Consider the following 21,330-nt stretch of genomic DNA (forward strand, 5'->3'; position numbering starts at 1 on the left):
TGGCAAAAAGTGAGAAAAGGATATCCAAGTGGGACGGAAGAGGCAGACCCCAGAAACCGAGAGCTGCTGATCAGTTTGGACTGTTTTTAAAACAGAAAAAAAATCAATTATGATCTCATAAGCAGCTACTATCACACAGTTGAATTACAACATGAGACAGTTATATTCTGCTCTGTAGGCATAGGTTTCATCCAAGAATACATAATTGTCAATTAGTGACCCATAATTGCAAATGTTGGAAGCCTGAGGTCAATACTGCAATATCACTACGTTCATTTTTAAAAGCTGTCTGATTTTATTCTCAACAGAATGTTTTCTTCCATTTTATAAAATGTACAGTATGAAGAAATATGTTATCTCTTCAAAAGTTTATTTGCATAATATAGTACATTCCTATTTTAAAAAGTGCCTCGTCTGTTATGCACATGTTCTGCATCAAAGCCTTATAGAGAACTGTACAGGCAAATGATTGGCTAGTCATTATTATTATTATTATTATTATTATTATTATTTATTTATATAGCACCATCAGTGTACATGGTGCTGTACAGAGTGAAACAGTAAATAGCAAGACCCTGCCGCATAGGCTTACAATCTAATAAAATCATAGTAAAACAATAAGGAGGGGAAGAGAATGCAAACAGGTACAGGGTAGGGTAAGCAGGCACAGGGTAGGGTAAAACTAACAGTAGAAGTCTGCACAACATCAAGTTTTAAAAGCTTTAGGAAAAAGAAAAGTTTTTAGTTGAGCTTTAAAAGCTGCGGTTGAACTTGTAGTTCTCAAATGTTCTGGAAGAGCGTTCCAGGCGTAAGGGGCAGCAGAAGAGAATGGACGAAGCCGAGCAAGGGAAGTAGAGGCCCTTGGGCAGGCGAGAAACATGGCATCAGAGGAGCGAAGAGCACGAGCGGGGCAATAGTGTGAGATGAGAGAGGAGAGATAGGAAGGAGCTAGACCGTGAAAAGCTTTGAAGGTTAACAGGAGAAGTTTATATTGGATTCTGTAGTGAATTGGAAGCCAATGAAGAGATTTCAGAAGCGGAGTAACATGGTCGGAGCGGCGAGCCAAGAAGATGATCTTTGCGGCAGAGTGGTGAACAGAAACCAGCGGACTGATGTGAGAAGAAGGAAGGCCAGAGAGAAGAAGGTTGCAGTAGTCCAACCGTGAAATAACCAGCGCATGAACAAGCGTTTTGGCAGAAGAGACAGACAAAAATGATCGAATCCTGGCAATATTATACAGGAAAAATCGACAAGATTTAGCTACTGCCTCAATATGAGGAATAAAGGAGAGCGAGGAGTCGAAGATAAAGCCAAGGCTACGAGCTTCCTTGACTGGAGTAAGCGTAACATCATTGACAGTAAGAGAGAATGAGAGATGAGGAGAAGGTTTAGGAGGAAAAACAAGCAATTCAGTCATCATCATTTAGGGCTGGTACACAAAGAATTTCCTTAGGTTATAGTTAATCAAATTACAATGGTGGCAATGGCTAAGGGTTTACACAATGTTTATGAAGTCCCAGCAATAACAGATTCACAATCACCCAATTCACAAGTACACAAGTACCCTGGCTCTGACCTCTATTTCCAGAAGCTAAAAAAAGCTATGGCAGGCTAGACAGTGTCTAGTGGCCATAGGAATGCTCCCTCCATATACCTGATTTGCATAAACTATTCCAGCAAAATTGGAATTTAGTGCAAAGATCATATAATGAAAGAAACCCTACCATTTTAGCATTCAAATATTCAGCAACCAGAAAAAGAGCAAGACATCAGGATGATAAGGCCAACAGCCAAACTGTTAAATTAATCCTAATCGTTTGCTTTTGCTGAAGTAGGCTAAAGAGCTGAAGCTCAGTGGAAGAACACATGTTTTGCATGCAAAAGGTCCCTGACATCTCTGGGTTGGACTCGGAAAGAGTTGTTGCCAGTCAGTGTTGACAAGGGACTAATGGTCTGATTTGTGATTTAAGGCAGCTTCCAAAGTTCCTATATAGGCCAAATAATTAAGTAAAATGTCAGCAATAACTTTTCCCATGATTCATGCTAACCAGATTTGAAGTTTAACCAGGATCTGAAATCATGGTTTAACGTTAAGTTTCAGATCCTTGGTATGCTCTTTCACTATAATCTTTCATTTTAACTTCTACCTTATACAATGCAATTTCAATTCGCAATTGCTATTTTAGAAGGCTCTACTTATACCATACCTCTCGTTTCCGTCTCTCCTCCTGTGTACGATGCAAAAGAGATGCCTTTGGCTCCTGGAGAAGAACAAACACAATGTAGTATTTCTAGCTGAACAAGAATATCTGAAGCTTTTAATAAAGATATATATCTCCTTCTTAATGTAAAGTACATATCTTTCTCTCAATATCATGCCAGAAAGTTACATATATCCTCCCTTTTATATGCTTAGACCTAACACAATATGACACAATACCATTATCAGCAATCTAATCCACTATCTCCCTTACAAATACGAGCCCAATTATCTCTGTTTTAAATACAGTAATTAGATTCAACTTGATCTAAAATGCATTTCAGTCAATTCACATATCTAATTACTTAAACGTCTCTAGCTGAGAATGAATGAAAACGACCTTCGGGTGGGAGGGGGCAGAGGGAAACACCACATACATTACACTTTCCAACTTCCCCAAGTCCACGAACTGCAGGAACAGTTAAAATCATTGCTACCATCGCGGAGCCCTTGTGGCAAATTGTAGTGGGTGAAGAAGTCACACGGTAACAAAAAGAGCTTTTGCCAAGCAAGTGTATTTCCAAGTGCCCTATATTCATCATTATGTTAGACATATATTGGATTGGATCCAGAGTTGATCCTCCATGACTGGGAGGGCTTCTTCCATTGGTAGAGCAACCTGGGATCCACTGGAAACCCCCTGCTGGGGAAAGGGGGGGCAAAGGACATTTTTTGCTAATTTCTTCTTCCTCCTGCAGCACTAACTACCACACATGCTGTTCTGGAATGTCTTTCAACTATCCAGAGCAGATTTTCGTGGGTGGGGGGACATGACTAGTAAAAATGGACTCCTCTTTTTCTGCCTAAGGGATCATCAAGTTTGAGAAATTCTACACCATATAACTCTAGATCCAACCTACTGTTTTCTCCATTAAACTGTATGAATACTGGTCTTTGCCAAACTACATTCCCCCATGCTGGAAAAAGTTCCAGAGGAAAAGGATATATATCTGATGGACGTAAGCACCAAGATGGAATGTACTTGCAGTACTATTATGTAGGTTATAGTTAAGGGACTGAACTGAGAGCAGTAAACACACACACACAGAGAGAGAGAGAGAGAGAGAGAGAGAGAGAGAGAGAGAGAGAGAGTAGAAATGCCCTTTTAACAATATAAAATGGAAGCTTGTGGTTGCAATATTTGGTTTTCTTATTAGGATTAAGTAAATAACAAATCAAACCTGTCTGCTAGGCAGACCTAGGCATCTTTGGAATTATTTTCCAGGCAATGTGGTGAACCCTTCACACTTTAGATATTTCAATACAGACTACAAAAGAGCAGTAAATATTTCCAATGGTGAATATGCCATTGTAGAAGTGGCAAGACTCAAAAGTTCATTTGTGTTTTACCAGACAGGTTGAATGATTACTAGTTTTGCTTTTCAGATAGTTTCAGTAGGTTACTTGCATTACAAAGTGCATTTTTATTTATCCAGGTGTTGTTTTTTTATTTTCAAATTCAGAACTAGGATACCTGGGAATAGAAAAAAAAACTTAACAAATTTCATTGGCTTTTACAAAGTCTATCACCAGTTTTTTGAAAAAGCCTTCATAATAACCAATCATTAAAACTAATGAATACCACAGAGATCGATAACTTCATTACTACTGCTGAGCCATATTTGGTCTTGTGTTATTTTATTTGTTACTTACAACTTTAGACTGCCTAATAAGCTTAGTTCTCCTGACTGCTTGCCTGAGTGCTTACAGACATCAGATAAGGATCTAAACTCTAGTCCGCGCTACTTACAAAAGTGTCTCCAGACACAGCTACATAGCAGCAACTAAACCATGTGAGGTACCCAATGAAAAGTTGCTTTAGTTTGATTGAATAGAATTAAAACAATGGAAGTTCCTTCTAAGAAGCAGGGGTGGAGACCCAATTGGGCTGGCTCCGAATGTTGCCCCACAGAAGATCAGGGTGTTCCAGAAATGGATGGGGGCAGGCACTAGGGACAAGCAGCAAGTCCAGGCTACAGCAGCTGCTATATAAATGGCATGGGAGAGAGTCAGACGAGAAAGGAAGGGAAGGGTGACAACTGGAAGTCCAAGTTGTAGAGACGGATGAGGACCAGAACAAGTGGATTGGTGAAGTTTTAGGAGGCACATTTCCTGGGCCACGGAGGAGGTATAGTGAAAGCATTGATCTCTATGATGTTAGCCCCCCACCCCACCCCGGCAGGCCAGGGTCGAACTTGGGAGATATTTAGGGAGTATTTACTACTGCCCATAGGGTTGCATTCCCTTTGAAGGAGCAGGCATGTAGTTTGGGGGATGCTCATGGATCCAACTTTGTCAGTGGAGGCCCAGGTGACCTCAATGGCCTGGAGCGCCGATTACCAACTTTGCCCTGGATAGGTATAGCCTAACCACAGTGATCCATGCCCTGGTAAACTTACAATTAAACTACTGCAATGCCCTAGCGCATCGTTCAGAAGATGCAGCTAGTGCAGAACCCAGAACTAGAATGCTCACTGCAATATCCAGCTACGATCACATAATATCTGTGTTAAAAGAACTGCACTGGCTGCCTATTAGCCATGAACAAAGTTATGTCATACAAGGCCCTAAACTTGGGACCAGGATATCCAGCAGACTGCCTTCCCTTATATATACCCAGCTGACCTTTAAGATTGTCAGAGGAGGCCTTGCAGGTCATTCCAAAATTAATGAAATGTTGCTACGCAATACCACAACACACTGTTTCAGTAGGCCTTACTTCCAAACATGTATAGGATTGGAGTCTTAATCTTCAAGTAAGTGATCTTGCTTAGTATCCTTGTATTTATACAGAGAGTACCAAACTGAAATCTGGATATTATATGATACTTCTTTGTTCTCTCCATCAAAGACTGACTGATATGCACTTTTAGTTCACAATATCCTTGAATATTGTTTGACAATACTTCACCAAATGCCAATGCCCAGATTTACTGTACAGGGAAGCAAAGCCTGTACTGGGATCTTCACCTAACTACTAAAGCCTCAATAAATCACCCTTGACATTACTCCCCATTTTTTCTAGCACTTCATTGATGTTTAAAAACCAATGGTGGTTTCAGCACCATAATGGGAATACATTAACCACACCAGCTTTATTCTATCTTCAGTGCACAAACCTATGTAAGTAATATCATGTATGTGATCTAATGAACATAAATGGCTTTCAGCTATCAGAGATATGTCAGTAAAAAAGATAGCTCCTCCATCAGTCAGATGAATAGTTACACATGGGGGCTGTTTGCACATAACAACAACACATCAGTTTAAAAACTGATGGGTTGTTGGGGATGTGCGAGGTACTGCTTGCAGTGTGCTTGCCTCTTTTGCTTTACCATACAACCCATGATCAGCTCCTTTGTAGGATGTGCAGCATGACATGTGAACCTGGACTGCTGGGTTGTTTAGGAGCTAAACAACACAGCGATTAACTTAACAACAAACCATGGGTTAACTACTGGGTTGTTTAGTACCTAAACAACCCAGCAGTCCAGGTTCACATGTTACGATTCACAACCCATGAAGGAGTCAATCGTAGGTTGTGTTGTAAACTAGAAGAGGCGAGTGCACTGCAGGCAACGTGCTCATATGTCACCAACAATCCATCATTTTTTTAAACTGATGGGTTGTTGTTACATGTGAACCAGGTCATACTTAATATATTTATGATGCACATCTGATTCATGAAAATGTGGCTTAGATAACACTGCATAAAAAAGTGAATGATGTGGTATTTATGGCAGATTAAACAGAACCAAAATAATATTTTCATTACTATTAACTGACAGTGCTTTCAGCATGCAAATTAGAATCATAGAATAGCAGAGTTGGAAGGGGCCTACAAGGCCATCGAGTCCAACCCCCTGCTCAATGCAGAAATCCACCCTAAAGCATCCCTGACAGATGGTTGTCCAGCTGCCTCTTGAAGGCCTTTAGTGTGGGAGAGCCCACAACCTCCCTAGGTAACTGATTCCATTGTCGTATTGCTCTAACAGTCAGGAAGTTTTTCCTGATGTTCAGCTGGAATCTGTCTTCCTTTAACTTGAGCCTGTTATTCCGTGTCCTGCACTCTGGGAGGATCGAGAAGAGATCTTGGCCCTCCTCTGTGTGACAACCTTTTAAGTATTTGAAGAGTGCTATCATGTCTCCCCTCAATCTTCTCTTCTCCAGGCTAAACATGCCCAGTTCTTTCAGTCTCTCTTCAAAGGTCTTTGTTTCCAGACCCCTGATCATCCTGGTTGCCCTCCTCTGAACACGCTCCAGCTTGTCTGCGTATCACAATAATTAGTATCACAATAATTTCATAAGAACTTAGATTTGTTATCTGGATAGCTTTAAACCAGCCTGACCAGTTGTTGGTTTTAGGCCAATCCTAAATGATGGGCACATTTAAACACATATGCAATTACACATGGAATTACTGATACTGCTTTGGAAGAAATGGTGATTCTGAGGCAGCCTTTGCCAATGTGGTGCCTTTCAAATGTTTTGGACTATATCTCTCAGCTTAACAGAAGACTGAAATTGGGAACTGGTGACTTGTATAAGGCCTATAAGTGACTCCAGAAAAGAGATTTAAAATCAGGCCAAGTTTCAGTTGTGCCACTGTTGAATCACAGTACTTCAGAACACACACAAAACTAAACTAGAGTGCAGGAAATAGAGGTTACACCACCATTTGTTTCCACAGCATATGCTTTTTTAAATAAAAAAATGGACACTATAGGTAGCTACCATAATATTCATGTATAATTTTGGTGGGCCCCTTTGTACTGCATCTCTAAAGAGAGATCTCCCTTTTAGAAATAATGCTAATAAGAAACCTGATAAAAGACAGATAAACTGAAGTGCATTCCTTGCTGACCAACCTGCTTTAGAAATCTGGCCTAGGCTTCTCTTAAACGTATTAAAAAGCAATACAGGAAATCGGTATCCTGTATAGTACAGGAATACAATGTAGGCATTTAGGAATTAAATTTGTAAAGCCCCCCCCCCCCGCACCCAAAAACCCTATACACCTTTTCCCCTAAAGTTACACTCTAGTCCCACGCAGCAGTTACACTCCCCATACGAGAGGCCTACACGTTGCTCCTTACTCTCCCCTCCCACATTACATTTTTCACCAATTGGATGCAAAGTTTGGGGGGGAGGTGACACAAGGGTGACCTGGCAACTCACAAGGAGACACTTGTACTGAATTTCGAGGAAGCCTCGCAAATGGGCGATGGCCTCTCTGCGCAGCGTGTTTTTGGGTGGATATTTTGGATCTTAGTTTCTCTTTCTAAACCCTAGGGAGCGCAAGCCAGCGCCGCAAATGAATGCGCCCCTCTGCAAACGCCTCGCTCATAACAGAAACTCAGCCAGTCACCAGCACACTCTGAATACACCAGCAGCTCCAAGAGGCCTCTGGCTTAGATTTGGGTGGGTGGGGTGGGGTTGTGGTTGTTGTTTTCCCAAAGCAAAGGTTAAGGGGAGGGGGACGACGAGCAGCATGAGAACAAGGGGCGAGGCAATCAAGGGTTCCTCAGCTAAACCTTAGTCACGCCTGCTGTGCAAGGGGCCCACCAGAACCTCTGCGCAGATTTGCAGCGCGACCTGGAAAGGGGCATGATTAATCAGAATAGCAAGAAGTCAGACATTGCACGAGAAAGACGAGACGGGCTTACCTTCTTACTGGCTCCTCCAAGAGACACCTTGGGCCTGGTTTTGAATTCCCCTTCAAAGCTGAACATGGTTACAGCTTATCCTCCCATCTAGAGAGCAGTCCCTGCCTCCTGAGCCGGCAGGGCAAAGAGCCAGGCAAGTGGGGACAAGGTGAGGGGGCCAACCCCAGGAGAAAGCACCAAAGCCAGGCTCACGCCCACCCCAGTGGCCACTGGAAGCGCCCCCCGCTCCCTTCCTCCCAGCGCCCAGAAGCGACACCCAGGAAGGAAGGAAGGAAGGAAGGCCTCCCTTCTCTCCTCCCCACCTCCAAATATCCTTTTCCTTTCGTGTCTGCCCTAGCGCCCAGCAGCTACAGCTCAGTGAGTGGCAAAGGGGCTCGCTTGGGGCTGCCTCACTTGCAGCAGGGTGGGGGTGGGGGTGGGGGGGAAGTAGGAAATCAGCCGGCTCCTGAAAGAAGATGGCCGCCGACTGCAGCTCCCTCAGCGCGCCCCCGCCCCTTAGGCAGGCGCGCGCGCCCCCGCACTCGCTCCCCATACGAGAGCGCGCGCCTGGCGCTTTGGAGACGTTGACAGGCAAAGCAGAACCTCAAAGGCGGGGCTCGAGCAGGTTTTTCCTGTGGGGCCCGGCCCTTCCTTGCCGGCAGCCGAGCATCGTTGCTTCAGCTAGAGTTCCTACCAAGCCCGCTTCGGGGACAGGGTAAAAGAGGAGCCTGTTTCGTTTGCCCGCTTCCTCGGGCAGCCTCCCTCCTGTCCGTTCCTCGTCCTTCGGCCATCACAAAGACCCAGTCACCGAGGCGGAGGCCGCGGCGGCAAATCGGATTTCCGAAAGAAAATTATGATATATCGCCAATTCTTACTGTGCTGGAATGGCCGCTATGTTTATTTCGGGCACGCAAAAGCGTGAATTGAAATGGTCACAGGCCGCACGTGTGTGTGTGTGTGTGTTTGCATCCATTTTTCCTCTACCCCCATATGGATCCTTAGCTTATCTCAACCGGTTTTATTATGAGGTTAAAATGGCTGCGTGTGAAATACCCATGCATGCCCTCCTGAGCTTTTTGGACGAAAGATAGGGGGACTATAAGAGAGAGGGCCTTCTGAGTGGTGGCACCCTGGTTTTGGAATAAACTCCCCCCAAAGAGGTTTGCCTGGACCCTATTGTTGTTAGTCTCTGTGTGAGTGTGTGTGCCAAGCAAAGACCTTTCTTTTCTCCCAGGCATTTTAGATACCTAGTTCTAGGTTATTGTGGCTGATTAATCTATTCCTGTGCTGTTTATTATATTGTATTTTATTCTATTAAATATTTGTACTGAATTTTATATTTTTACAGTGTTTTAAAATGGCACTTTAGTTTTTTAACTGATTGTAATGTACCCAGAGAATATTAGCTATTGAGCGGATTAGAAATGTACTAAATATACAAAATATTATATATATATATATATATATATATATATATATATGTATTGTCCTTCCTCCAAAGAATCCAGGATAACATAAATGGTTCTTCCCACACTTTAAATCATCAAAACAATCCTGTAAGGAGACTGAGCCAGGAGATAGACTGGCCAAGGATCGCCCAGTGAACTTCATGAATAATAATAATAATAATAATAATGAATGAGAGGGGATCCAAACCGGGCCCTTCCAATCCTACGCCAGTATACTAACGACTCCACTCCAGTTGCTTTCACTTCAAAACTAAAGTAGTTCCACCATTCATCTATGGCAATGGTTGATGAAGCCTCATTTACAGGGTTCTCATAGTAGATCTCTGCAAAGACACACTGTGCACACATACACAGAGGTTTTAGCAAAACAAAAGCTTTCCCCACACCTTAATGAAAAGAGCCCTGCTGGATCAGACCAAGGATCTATCTAGCCCAGCAGTCTGTTCACACAGTGGCCAACCGGCTGCCCATACCCTCCCACCCATGTTCCCCAACAACTGGTGTATATAGGCATACTGCCTCTGATACTGGAAGTAGCATGTAGATATAAGGATGAGGGGCATTTTACTAGTTAAACAATCCTGGTATCACCTGAGGCAGGTATACATTTATTTCTTGCCATTTCTGACAAAATCAGCACTATTAGAGTTGGAAAAAGTGCTGAAGAGGGCAACTAAAATGATCAAGGGCCTGGAGTAAATCCCCTATGGATGAACCTTACAACAGCTGGGATTGTTTAGCTTGGAAAAAAGGAGGCTAAGGGGAGATGTGATAAAAGAAGTGCATGGTGTGGAGAATATGGACAGGGAGACATTTTTCTCCCTCTCCGATAATACTAGAACCCGGGGTCATCCAATGAAGCTGATTGGTGGGAGATTCAGGACAGAAAAAAGGTAGGACTTCTTCACATAGCATGTGGTTAAACTATGGAATTCACTTAAAGAGGTAGTTGTAGCCACCAATTTGTAAGGTTTTAAAGGGTGTTAGACAAATTCCTGAAGGAGAAGGCTATCAATGGCTACTAGTGTTGATGGCTCTATGCCACCCCCAGTACCAGAGGCAGTCTACCTATGCACCCCAGTTGCTGGGGAACATGGGCAGGAGGCACTCATGTCTTGGTTATGAGTTTCCCGTGGACAGCTGATTGGCCACTGTGTGAACAGAGTACTGGACTAGATGGACCCTTGGTCTGATACAGCATGGCTCATGTTCTTATTTATTTTGTGTTTATACATGAAAAGCTCTGAATGTCTGTTGTTCAGAAGAAGGCCAGTGTTTAATTCTGGTCTTGGCCCATCATCCATTATGGCACCTATGCCAGAGCAACAAGCTGAGATGGTGATTGGGCCTTTGGCAGCAATAGAAACAAAGTCGCCTTCCCAGGGAAGGAGTTGGAATTAACGGACTGTTGAGTGGTAATTTATGGGTGTAATGTAACACTTCCTGAGAATAACATGTTCACTTTATAATCTTGTAGCTGTTAGTGACTTACTGTTACCTTACGCTACAAGCATGGTGTCTGACTCTGTTAGTGACAGGTTTAATTGTTTTCATAAATTTTCATTCAACGCGTTTTTAAAGAAAAATCAAATAGCAAGAAATATAGTGCACAGTAGTAATTTTACACCCTGATTAATTCAACTGATAAATTTTATTAGGACAATTTATTAGATCATCGGATGAACAGTGCTTTGAGCTTACCATAAAATTCATTAATACTAAACAAAAGTTTAACAATGCTAACATATCACATAATGCTGACAGTGCTAATAATCTGTTCAATGGAAAGTGGTGGGAGATCTTGTGAATAGCATTAAGAACTGGGTGAGAACATCTCTGGATTGGGACCAATGTGTTTTAGCTGGAATCCAGTGGAGGCTGGTGGTTCCTATGTCAGTGGGGTTGTAAACCAGTCAGAACTCTCAAGGAGCTATCTAAGGTGCTGAACCCAAGCTCCTTTAATGTCCTGAGTGAAACTGGAGTGGATTTACTGCCCCACTGCCATCGGAGCCACCAGCCTCCACTGCTGGAATCTAAAATACTGTTGTATTCCCACAAAATTTAAATAAAAATGTCAATATATTAACACATTGTGATGCGTATTTTTATTTCTGTTTGTTCGGGCTTTTACCCTACCATATCTTCAGAGCATGCCATCCTGCAGTGAGAACTGGATCTTAGGAATAGGATCCAAAATACAACATGGAAGATAAAACCACATGACATCTGTGGTTTTGCATTCCGTATTTAAAGGTTGTGAACTTAACAGTGCCCTTTTGTTAATAAGTCCTATAATTCATTTAGCTGATTGTCACTTATTCATGATTAAGTGCATTCAGAACTGAGAACTCAACGTTGGAATATTATTTGGGCCCTGGTATTGGTGCATCAGAGAAATTAATATAGATAATTACATTAAACAAGAATACAGGCTGTGGTTACCACTAAGGGGTTTAGATGACTGATTGCCATTAATGTTAATTAATCGAAGTTAATTAATGGGTCCTTTAAGCCATTTGCCATGCTCACTCAGAAACACCAAATGCTAACCAGTCAGCAAAAAATAAGCATTTCTCTCCTTAGCACTGAAGCATTCAGCATTCCCACCTTAGCTCTAAGTTCTAGAGACAACTAAAATTGGTGGAATTGGAAAAAATGCCCCTAAAGTCTCTTTCACATAAAATAAGGTGGGGTTGTTTTGGGGTTTTTTGGCCAATTTCAACATGTTTCTGTCATGCTAATCATGACATATTTTATTCTTGGCAATGAACATCAAGTTCTTGTTAAATGGAATTCTATCTTATTAATTTATAGCCTAAAAGCAGAAGCATCAAGTAAAAACAAACAATCAACTCAAAAAGATAAATTAAGAAGTCTTGTCTCATAGTACAAGGCAGTAACTAGAAGGCCTGGTGGACTTGCCTGGAAAAACTATTCCACAAAATTGAAGCCAACACTGAAAAGGCTCCGTCCTGCATCCTAGCAGGTCTACTTTTGTTCATGGAAGGCACATCATGGATCACAGTCTCTGCAAATGACTTGAGGCAATAAGGAGTTTTATACGGGACTTTAAGGTGCACTGGCCCAACTGTGAAGGGCTTTAAAGATAATAGTCAGCACTTCAAATTGAGTCTGGAAGCTAATTGGCAGCCAGTGCATAGGTGTTTGGAAACAACTCACACATCAGACTGGATCCTAATGATGCTGAAAATAAGGGGGAACAGTTAGCAGTAGCAGCCTCTGGAATGGTGCACACTATAAGATCATTTGCAAATCTGTAATATCCTTGGCAGCTGCCCTCCCATGCTAGTAGGGTGACTATATGAAAAGGAGGTCAGGGCTCCTGTATCTTTAACAGTTGCATAGAAAAGGAAATTTCAACAGGTGTCCTTTGTATATATGGAAAACCTGGTGAAATTCCCTCTTCATCACAACAGTTAAAGGTGCAGGAGCTATACTAGAATGACCAGATTTAAAAGAGGGCAGGGCACCTGCTTCTTTAACTGGTGTGATGAAGAGGAAATTTCACCAGGTTCTCCATATATACAAAGGACACCTGCTGAAATTCCCTTTTCAGTACAAGTGTTAAAGATACAGGACCCCTGTCCTCTTTTTCATATGGTCACCCTACATGCTAGCTAGGCCTTCTTCCCACAACCACACCTGGCAATAGCTGCTAGATGCACTGACCCTCCCTGCTTGCTTTCCCACTCCTCAGCTATTATTCAAGGGCCCCCTGGACTTGCCCATCCTCTTCACCATTGTAAACTGCTTGTTCACCTGCCTCTTGCTCTGACCCACCCATGGTGGTGACCAGAAGGAGCAGTAGATGCCATTTGCTCGCTGGCTCTCTTCCTGGCAAGCAAGCGGTAGCAAGGATGAGAAAGAGGAGGAGGAGAAATACGGTGAGAAGGTGGACTCTCAGAGGGAAGGGGCCCACATGCCACAGTTCAACATGGCAAGGACAGCGGAGCCAGCACACACCTGGAGTCGTAAGGGGTGCGGACAGTATGCACAGGCCCACCTCTCTACTATTTTTATTTTCAAGTTAGTTCTATTCAGTTGAATTCCACTAATTCGAAAAGCTTCTTAACTTGTGAGCTATTCAAGCTGCAGTCAAATATACAATCCTGGGAGTAAGTGCCACTGAAATCAGTGGGACTTAATTCTGAGTAGGTACTCACAGGTACTAGCAAAACAATTTTAAAAAGCCACAAAAATCAAATACTTCTGACTTAAAAAAACCACAATTATAGCCCATTTTGTGAATCAATTTTTGCTGGTCCATCAGAAACATTTTTCATGAGGTTCTAAAATATTTGCAATGATATGAAGTAGTGACTTTTTCAGCCTAGTTTTGGGCATCCCTAACTGATCTCCATTGGAGTTAAATAAATCAAGAACCTTAATTAACAAAGACTGGCAGGATTGCAAAAGCAATGAATTAGTCTTGTGCACTACCTGAAAGATCACACACACACAAAATAAAAAAGTAAAAACAGTGTAGTTACAATTAATGGATTTAATTTTAAGTGCAAGGATCTCTGTCTGAAAGTGCCTGAGAAGTCCATTTTGGCATTCTTATTGCTCTTTAATTATAATTGATGTATGTGGGGAAAATGTCAGGCAATGTACATTTTAACACAGGTACTTGTCTCCTTTAAGAGCTCACAGACCTTGTTTTAAATAGTCAATGATATGCAACACGGATGTGATGAAACCCAAATTTATTAGGGTAGTTAAAAGTAATTATTAATTCTTTCTTTGGCACAGTAGATATCCATGAGCTAGAACTGCTTTTTAAAAGTACAGTTGGCAAGTTTTTAAAAGCTCAGTTTTAAATGCTTCTTAACATTAGCCATATCTATAAACCACTTTTATTCCTGTGTGCATTTGTGTGCATGTTTTTAAAATAAACGTTTATAAGTATTTTTTAATCTTTCCTGGGTTTTTGTTTTTTTTTAATCCGCCCTTTCTCTTGTTTTCTTTTTAACCCCCTCCCTCAAAACTAGTACAACACCCATCTGCAGTACCAATTGCTACCCTTCTCACATGAAACAATTGCAGAATAATTTTTGCTTACATGTTGGTAAAAATATGAAGAGTAGAGGCTGGTGGCTCCAATTTCAGTGGGGATGTGAACCCATTCCGGATTTCAGTCAGAACCAGCCACAACTCTAAAGGAGCTATCTAAAATTCTCAACCCATTTTGGGGAACTGGTCCAGCACTTTGAAGAGCTCCTTAAAAGTTCTGGCTGGTTCTGACTGAAACCCAGAATGGATTCATAACCTCACCAAAGTTAGAGCCACCAGCCTTCACTGATTATATGTATATATCTTCCCTATTTGATTAACCCCCTTCAACGTAGCCTTTGCTATTTCAAATCCTCTGTAAGAGTCTCTCTCAATTTTAAGTGAGCCTTCTACACATCCAGCAACCAGTCATACCAACTTACAACAAAGATATAGTCAAATAAGCAGGAGGAGCCATGTTTTATTTATGTATTTATTTACTACATTTATATCCTGCCTTTTTTTCTCCTTAAGGAACCCAAGGTGGCGTACATAAACCTCCTCCTCTCCATGTTATTCTCACAACCACCACCCTGTGAGGTAGGTTGGGCTGAGAGTCCGTGACTGGCCCAAAGTCACCCAGTGGGCTTCCATGGCCAATTGGGGGACTAGATCCCAAATCTCCTGACTCCTGGTCCAACATTCTAGCCACTACACCACACTGCTTCTTGACAATTTAACATTGTGCTGTTTGAGTTCTAGCCTAGATGCAGCAGGGTAATATTCCACATTTAGGCTGCTATCCTATACATATTTATTTTGTAATAAGTCCCATTGAACTCAATGGGGCTGACTTAGGGTGACCATATGAAAAGGAGGACAGGGCTCCTGTATCTTTAACAGGTGCATAGAAAAGGGAATTTTAGCAGGTGTCATTTGTATATATGGCGAACCTGGTGAAATTTCCTCTTCATCACAGCAGTTAAAGCTGCAGCTGCCCTCTTTTAAAACTGGTCACTCTAGTATAGCTCCTGCAGCTTTGTTGTGATGAAGAGGGAATTTCACCAGGTTCTCCATATATACAAATGATACCTGCTGAAATTCCCCTCTCTATGCAACTGTTAAAGATACAGGAGCCCTGTTCTTCTTTTTATATGGTCACCCTAGCTGACTTCTGAATAGACATACAAAGGATTGTGCTGTTACAATGAACTCCTATGCATGTTTACTTGAAAGTAAGTCCCACTGTGTTAAATGGGGTTAAATCCAGGTAAAAAAATAAGGTTAAACATTAAAATAATTGCAAAAGAAATCGTTTTTGGAGAAAATGATCAGACTAGTATAAGAAACAACATACTAAAAGACACAATGTCCAGCTCCATTGTGCCTGGCTGCGACAATGGAGTGGATGAGGGCTAATAAACTGAAACTCAATCCAGACAAGACTGAGATGCTGTTAGTAGGTGACTCCGCTGACAGGATGGGGGGGGGAGTGTTCTACCGGTTCTGGATGGGATTGCACTCACCCTGAAGGGGCAGGTTCGTAGCTTGGGGGTTCTTTTAGATCCATCATTGTCACTTGAGGCTCAGGTGACCTCAGTGGCATGGAGTGCCTTCTACAAACTCCGGTTGATGGCCCAGCTACACCCCTATCTAGACAGAGATAACCTAGCTTCAGTTGTCCATGCTCTGGTAACCTCCAAGTTAGATTACTGCAATGCACTCTACGTAGGGCTGCCTTTGAAGACGGTTCGGAAGCTGCAGCTCATGCAAAATGCAGCGGCCAGATTGATTTCGGGAACCAGAAGGTTCGACCATATAACACCTGCTCTGGTCCGCTTGCACTGGCTGCCTGTATGTTTCCGAGCCCAATTCAAGGTGCTGGTTTTGACCTATAAAGCCTTACACGGCTTGGGACCACAACACCTGATGGAACGCCTCTCCCAACGTGAATATACCCGGTCACTATGTTCAACATCTAAGGTCCTCCTCCGGGTGCCTACTCCGAGAGAGGCTCGGAGTGTGGCAACAAGGGACAGGGCCTTTTCAGTGGTGGCCCCCAGACTATGGAATGATCTGCCTGACAAGGCTTGCCTGGCGCCAATGCTGCTATCTTTCCGGTGCCAGGTTAAGACTTTCCTCTTTGCCCAGGCATATGGCGGTGCATCTTAATTACTCACATGTTTTAGGTTTTTAACCGTTTTTAATGCTTTATGTGTGAATGTTCTATGTTTTAGACACTTTAAATTTTGTATACTCATTTTAATCTTAATTTTAGAATTTCTGTAAACCACCCAGAGAGCCCTGGCTATGGGAGCGGTATATAAGTGCAATAAATAAATAAATAAACAAACCAGTATTTTTTACCACAGTTCTTGAAAATGGCTGAAAAGTAACACAATGCACACAATAACAGAACTATAGAATCATTTATGTTAAATTCATATCATTGACAACAGTTAGGACATCTGAGCTTAATTTTAAATGGAAGATAAAGCACATGTTATTCTTCTACAATTTTTGCCTTAAGTGGAAAAGAAGAGACATGATTGCCAAAGTTACAGCTCACCATTCTTGCAGGCTTTTGGGAAATGCCTGCTGAAAGCATGCATTGGCTTTATACAAAGTTACGCTATAGTTTAAAGGCCCCCTAAGCTTAATAAAGCTGTATTTTAAAAAATCTACAATAAATATATTAATTAAAGTAATTAGAGTAATGCTGCAGGTTAATCATGTGCCAAACATCACCATGTCTGCTTCCCAGATTTATTAAGTTGATCCTGCTTCAGTGGAAGTCAAATGGCAAATCTCCCATTGCCTTTTATGGCTTCTCAGGAACCTGAACAGCTTTACCTCCTTTGAATAGTCCATGTGGCATTTCCCAAGGGGTCCTTTTCCCCACTGCTCAGCTGACAATTGTTACAGCTGTTCAGCTCATTAGTTTAACCTGCCCTTCCATTGGCACTGCAGCATAGTAAAAGCCCTGAAGTGCAGAACGCGACTGCTGGTTGTAGTGTATGTGTACGCACAAAAATTCAGTGCAGAGGTAAACATTATGTGGAAAGAAAGAAAAAATAGAAAGCCCTTGCCTTGTATAAATTATGGCAAATGTATATAATTGCTTATTTTGCATAATATATTTTCAAGCATTTATAACTTTGTTTAATATATCCTGCTTTTGCTAATCCTGCAGAGGGGAGAAAAGGTCTCTATGGGGCACTGGAAAATCACCCTCTGACCACCGGAGAATCCAGCAATTCCCCCTCGCTTCTAAGATATCGCTCAGGATGACCTCTTCATTAAATTTCTTCCAACCTTCTTTCTGTGGTGATGAGATGCAAGGGAGGGCAGGTCTTCTGAATGGTGTTTGTTTGTTTATTTATTTGTAACATTTATATATCGCTGAATATAATATAATTTCTCAGTTGTGCTGAAGAGAGAATTTGGGCAGGTGCCACTTTTCTCATCCCTTCAGAAAAAACTATTTTTTTTAAGTAACTAAAAGAGCCCCACAGTTTTTTTTGCATCTAGTCTCTGCCTGTTGTTTTTGCTACCCAATATAGATCAGGCTTATAATAACCTGTTTGTGGGCCCCAATCTACCAGTTGGAGGCAAATGATTTATGGATTTTCAAGGGTGCTTCACAGAAAGGCTAGAAATTTGTTTTTCAAAGAAAGGCGGAAATTCTTAAAAGGCTCGATTCTGCTGCTAGTTCTAGAGGCTGTGGCTATCCTGTGCTACTGTGGAACTACAAGCTTGTACACAGCCTTGGTTATTGCCAGCAAAGGCAACAAAATTTCTTTGTCTTGTCAAAAGATATTCGAGATGCAATCCTATGCACGTTTAGACAGAAAAAGGTCCTACAATTGCTGGGATTGTAGGACTTTTCCCCTGTCTAATCATACATAGGATTGCGCCCTCAATGTGGTCCAGGTGGACAATGCAGCTTGTATCCATATGTTAGTCCTACTTAGAGTAGACCCATTGCAATTAATTGGACTTAAGTTAATCATGAAATCCCATTCATTTCAATGGGTCTGCTCTAAGTAGGACTAATGTTGGATATATCCCTGTTGGATTTTGAATAGGGACACCTGGGAATCCATTGCTACAGCACCCTAGATAGGTGGCTATCCAGCCTTGGTTAAAAACCTCTAAAAGCCTCTAAGAAAGGAGATTCCACCACCTTCCAAGGCAGTCTGTTCCTCTGTTGAACAGTTCACACCATCAGGAAGTCCCCCGCCCTAATGTTTAGTCAAAATCCCCTTTCTTGAAATTTGAACTCATTGGATTAGTTCCTGTGCTCTGGAGAAAAAGAAAACAAACCACACACACACAAACCCAAAAAATTGCCATCTTCGATTCAGCTGTTCAAGAAGAGTTTCTGAACTATTATATTTTCCTTTTATTATGTTTTCCCCCTTAAAACAGCTAATTTGTATAAAACTGTGACCCTTAAAGGTCAGTACTGCGCCCCTCTGTTTGCGCCCTAGGCGGCTGCCTAGTTGGCCTAATGGTAGCGCTGGCCCTGACCAGCTCCTTCAACTGTTCCTCATAGGACTTGGTCTCCAGGCCCCTCACCATCTTCATCACCCTCCTCTGTACCGAAGAATAGCGTTGTACTATTACGTCTCACAACCTGGATACTATATTTCCGTTGAGGCAGCCTAGGACTGCATTAGCCCCCCTTTTGTTTTTGCAGGTCCATCACATTGCTGACTCATTTTAGTTTGTTGTCTACTAAAACCCTTGGATACTCTTCACATATCAGGCCAGGGGTCACCCATCCTATATATGTGCATTTGCTTTTCCCTACTGAAATACATACCTTTACAATTGTCCCTGTTGAAACCGGCATTTCTCCCCCCCCCCTCCCTAATTTTCCATTCTGTGAAGTTCATCTTGATTTCTTTTTTCTTTTCTTTTTGGCTACACTAATCCTCCCAGTTTGTTGTCAACTCTTGCAAATTTGATGAGCATCCCTCAGCTTCTTTATCCAAGTTATTTATAAAGGTGTAAAACAACACTGGGCCCAGAATAGAACCTGGAGGCATCTCACTTGTCATGTCTACCCAGGCTCATGAGGATCATTGATGAGCACTCTTTTAGATATGGTCCATCATCCAGCTAAAAATCCACCGAGTTGTAGCACCACGTTTTAACCCACATTACCATGTTCCAACTAGCCCACTTACCTGGGAGTAAACCCAATTGAACTCAATGGGACTTACTTTTACGTAGGCATGAATAGGATTGTTTTGGCAGTCATTGCAGTGCTGATCCTATAGTGAGATCATCTTCCATCTCAGTTGCCATGAGCTAGGGAGCAGCATATAGTTAAACTATGGAATTCACTAACACAATATATAGTAATGGCCACCAATTTGGATGGCTTTAAAAAGCGGTTAAACAAATTCCTGAAGGAGAAGGCTATCAATGGCTACTATTACTGATGGCTCCAGTATCAGAGGCAGTAAGCCTATGTACACCAATTGCTGGGGAACATGGGCAGGAGGGCACTCTTGCACTCATGTTTTGCTTGTGGGTTCCTGGTTAACAGCTGGTTGGCCACACATGACCTTGACTTGCCAACACGGCCCTTTAAAATTTACAAAAATAGCTCCAGCACAGAACGCTGAAAACTTCAGTATTATAAACTGCAGACTGCAATCTGAAAAACCTTGCACTACAGTAGCTCTTTGGCAGCTCATTAACTTTTTCAGGTTAGATTTCCTTGTGCCTGTATTATCGTAGTTTGTGTTAAGTATAAGTGTATTATCATAGTTTGCGTTTAGTATAAGATATGTTTTCTGTAAGATATAAATCCCACTGTTTGTATATATTAAAGAAAAAGTATTTGCTATCTTTAATGTGTGAAGCAATGATGTTAAAACAAAGAAACCTGACTTTTGAACTGTAATATCTGTTCATTATGAATAACAAGCTATAATACCTACCATGTAGGATTGACAAGGTATAAAGGCTGGAAATTTTCCATGCAATTTTCTTTTAACTATTAATCTTATATACAAGAATAGTTGTGATTCACAAAACAGTTTTTTAAAGAATGAAACTGAGGCCTTAGCTAGACCTAAGGTTTATCTCGGAATAGTCCTGGGGTCGTCCCTGCCTGTTCCCGGGATACCCTGTGTGTCATTTACATAAACAGGGATGACCCTGGGATGATCCCAGGATAAACCTTAGGTCTATCTAAGGCCTTAGTTTCTAGGTGTTCCTATTTCTTCTTTTTTTATTTTAACTTGTTTATTTTGAATTGTTATAGCTCCTGATGAAGGACTCCCTGTCCAAAATGTTGAGCACCTTTGGATACAAATAATAATAATAATAAAAAAACGAATTCTCCAAGCACCAGAGCTTGCCAGAGCTTTTGCACCCTGGCCACTGTGAACAGAATGCTGGACTAGATGGACCCTTGGTCAGATCCAGCAGGGCTCTTCTTATGTTCTCATGTAAGATTCCCAGGAGAAGGGCAACGTGTTGAGGTCGGCATGTATTGATACGGCCATGTGAATTGCTTCTTCATTTTAAACTATTTTGAGCTGAAATAGGTTTTGGGCATTCTCCCAAACCATACTATATACTAGTAATGGATTGTAGCAAGTCATTAGCTACAAGTGTAATGTAGAAAACATATCCTGGGCATCAACTGCCTTTTACGCATTGTATTTGGTAGAGTCCACTTTCACTTCAATAAATTTATATAATGCATTCCAATGCCAAATACTAATAACACAGCTGGCTAAAGAGTTACAGTACATTGTTTCCTATATCATCTTGGTTTGTGCGGGGGGGGGGGGGGAATAATCGTAGCAAAGTGAGTGTACAGAAACTATAATTATATTTGAAGAGCAGTTATGGCTGTTCTTGCATTAACCTTGCAAAGCTCACACCTCAAATGTCCGTATAATGAATTTAACCTTGC

General features: G+C 41.8%; 2 protein-coding genes across 2 annotated transcripts in view; one reads left to right on the forward strand and one right to left on the reverse strand.

Annotated features, from left to right (window-relative positions):
• UBE3C (ubiquitin protein ligase E3C) overlaps positions 1-8,407 on the reverse strand; it is a 75,233-nt gene extending 66,826 nt beyond the window's left edge. Inside the window, exons 1-2 of the mRNA XM_063125932.1 lie at positions 7,927-8,407; positions 2,208-2,261 (exon numbers count right to left, since the gene is read on the reverse strand). Coding sequence (XP_062982002.1) covers positions 2,208-2,261; positions 7,927-7,992 — 120 coding nt within the window. The 5' untranslated portion in view covers positions 7,993-8,407. The remainder of the gene's footprint in view (positions 1-2,207; positions 2,262-7,926) is intronic.
• LMBR1 (limb development membrane protein 1) overlaps positions 1-21,330 on the forward strand; it is a 281,805-nt gene that overhangs the window by 64,411 nt on the left and 196,064 nt on the right. The window lies entirely within an intron of this gene.

This window comes from Elgaria multicarinata, chromosome 1 (assembly GCF_023053635.1).
Source record: "Elgaria multicarinata webbii isolate HBS135686 ecotype San Diego chromosome 1, rElgMul1.1.pri, whole genome shotgun sequence".
Taxonomy (NCBI): domain Eukaryota; kingdom Metazoa; phylum Chordata; class Lepidosauria; order Squamata; family Anguidae; genus Elgaria; species Elgaria multicarinata.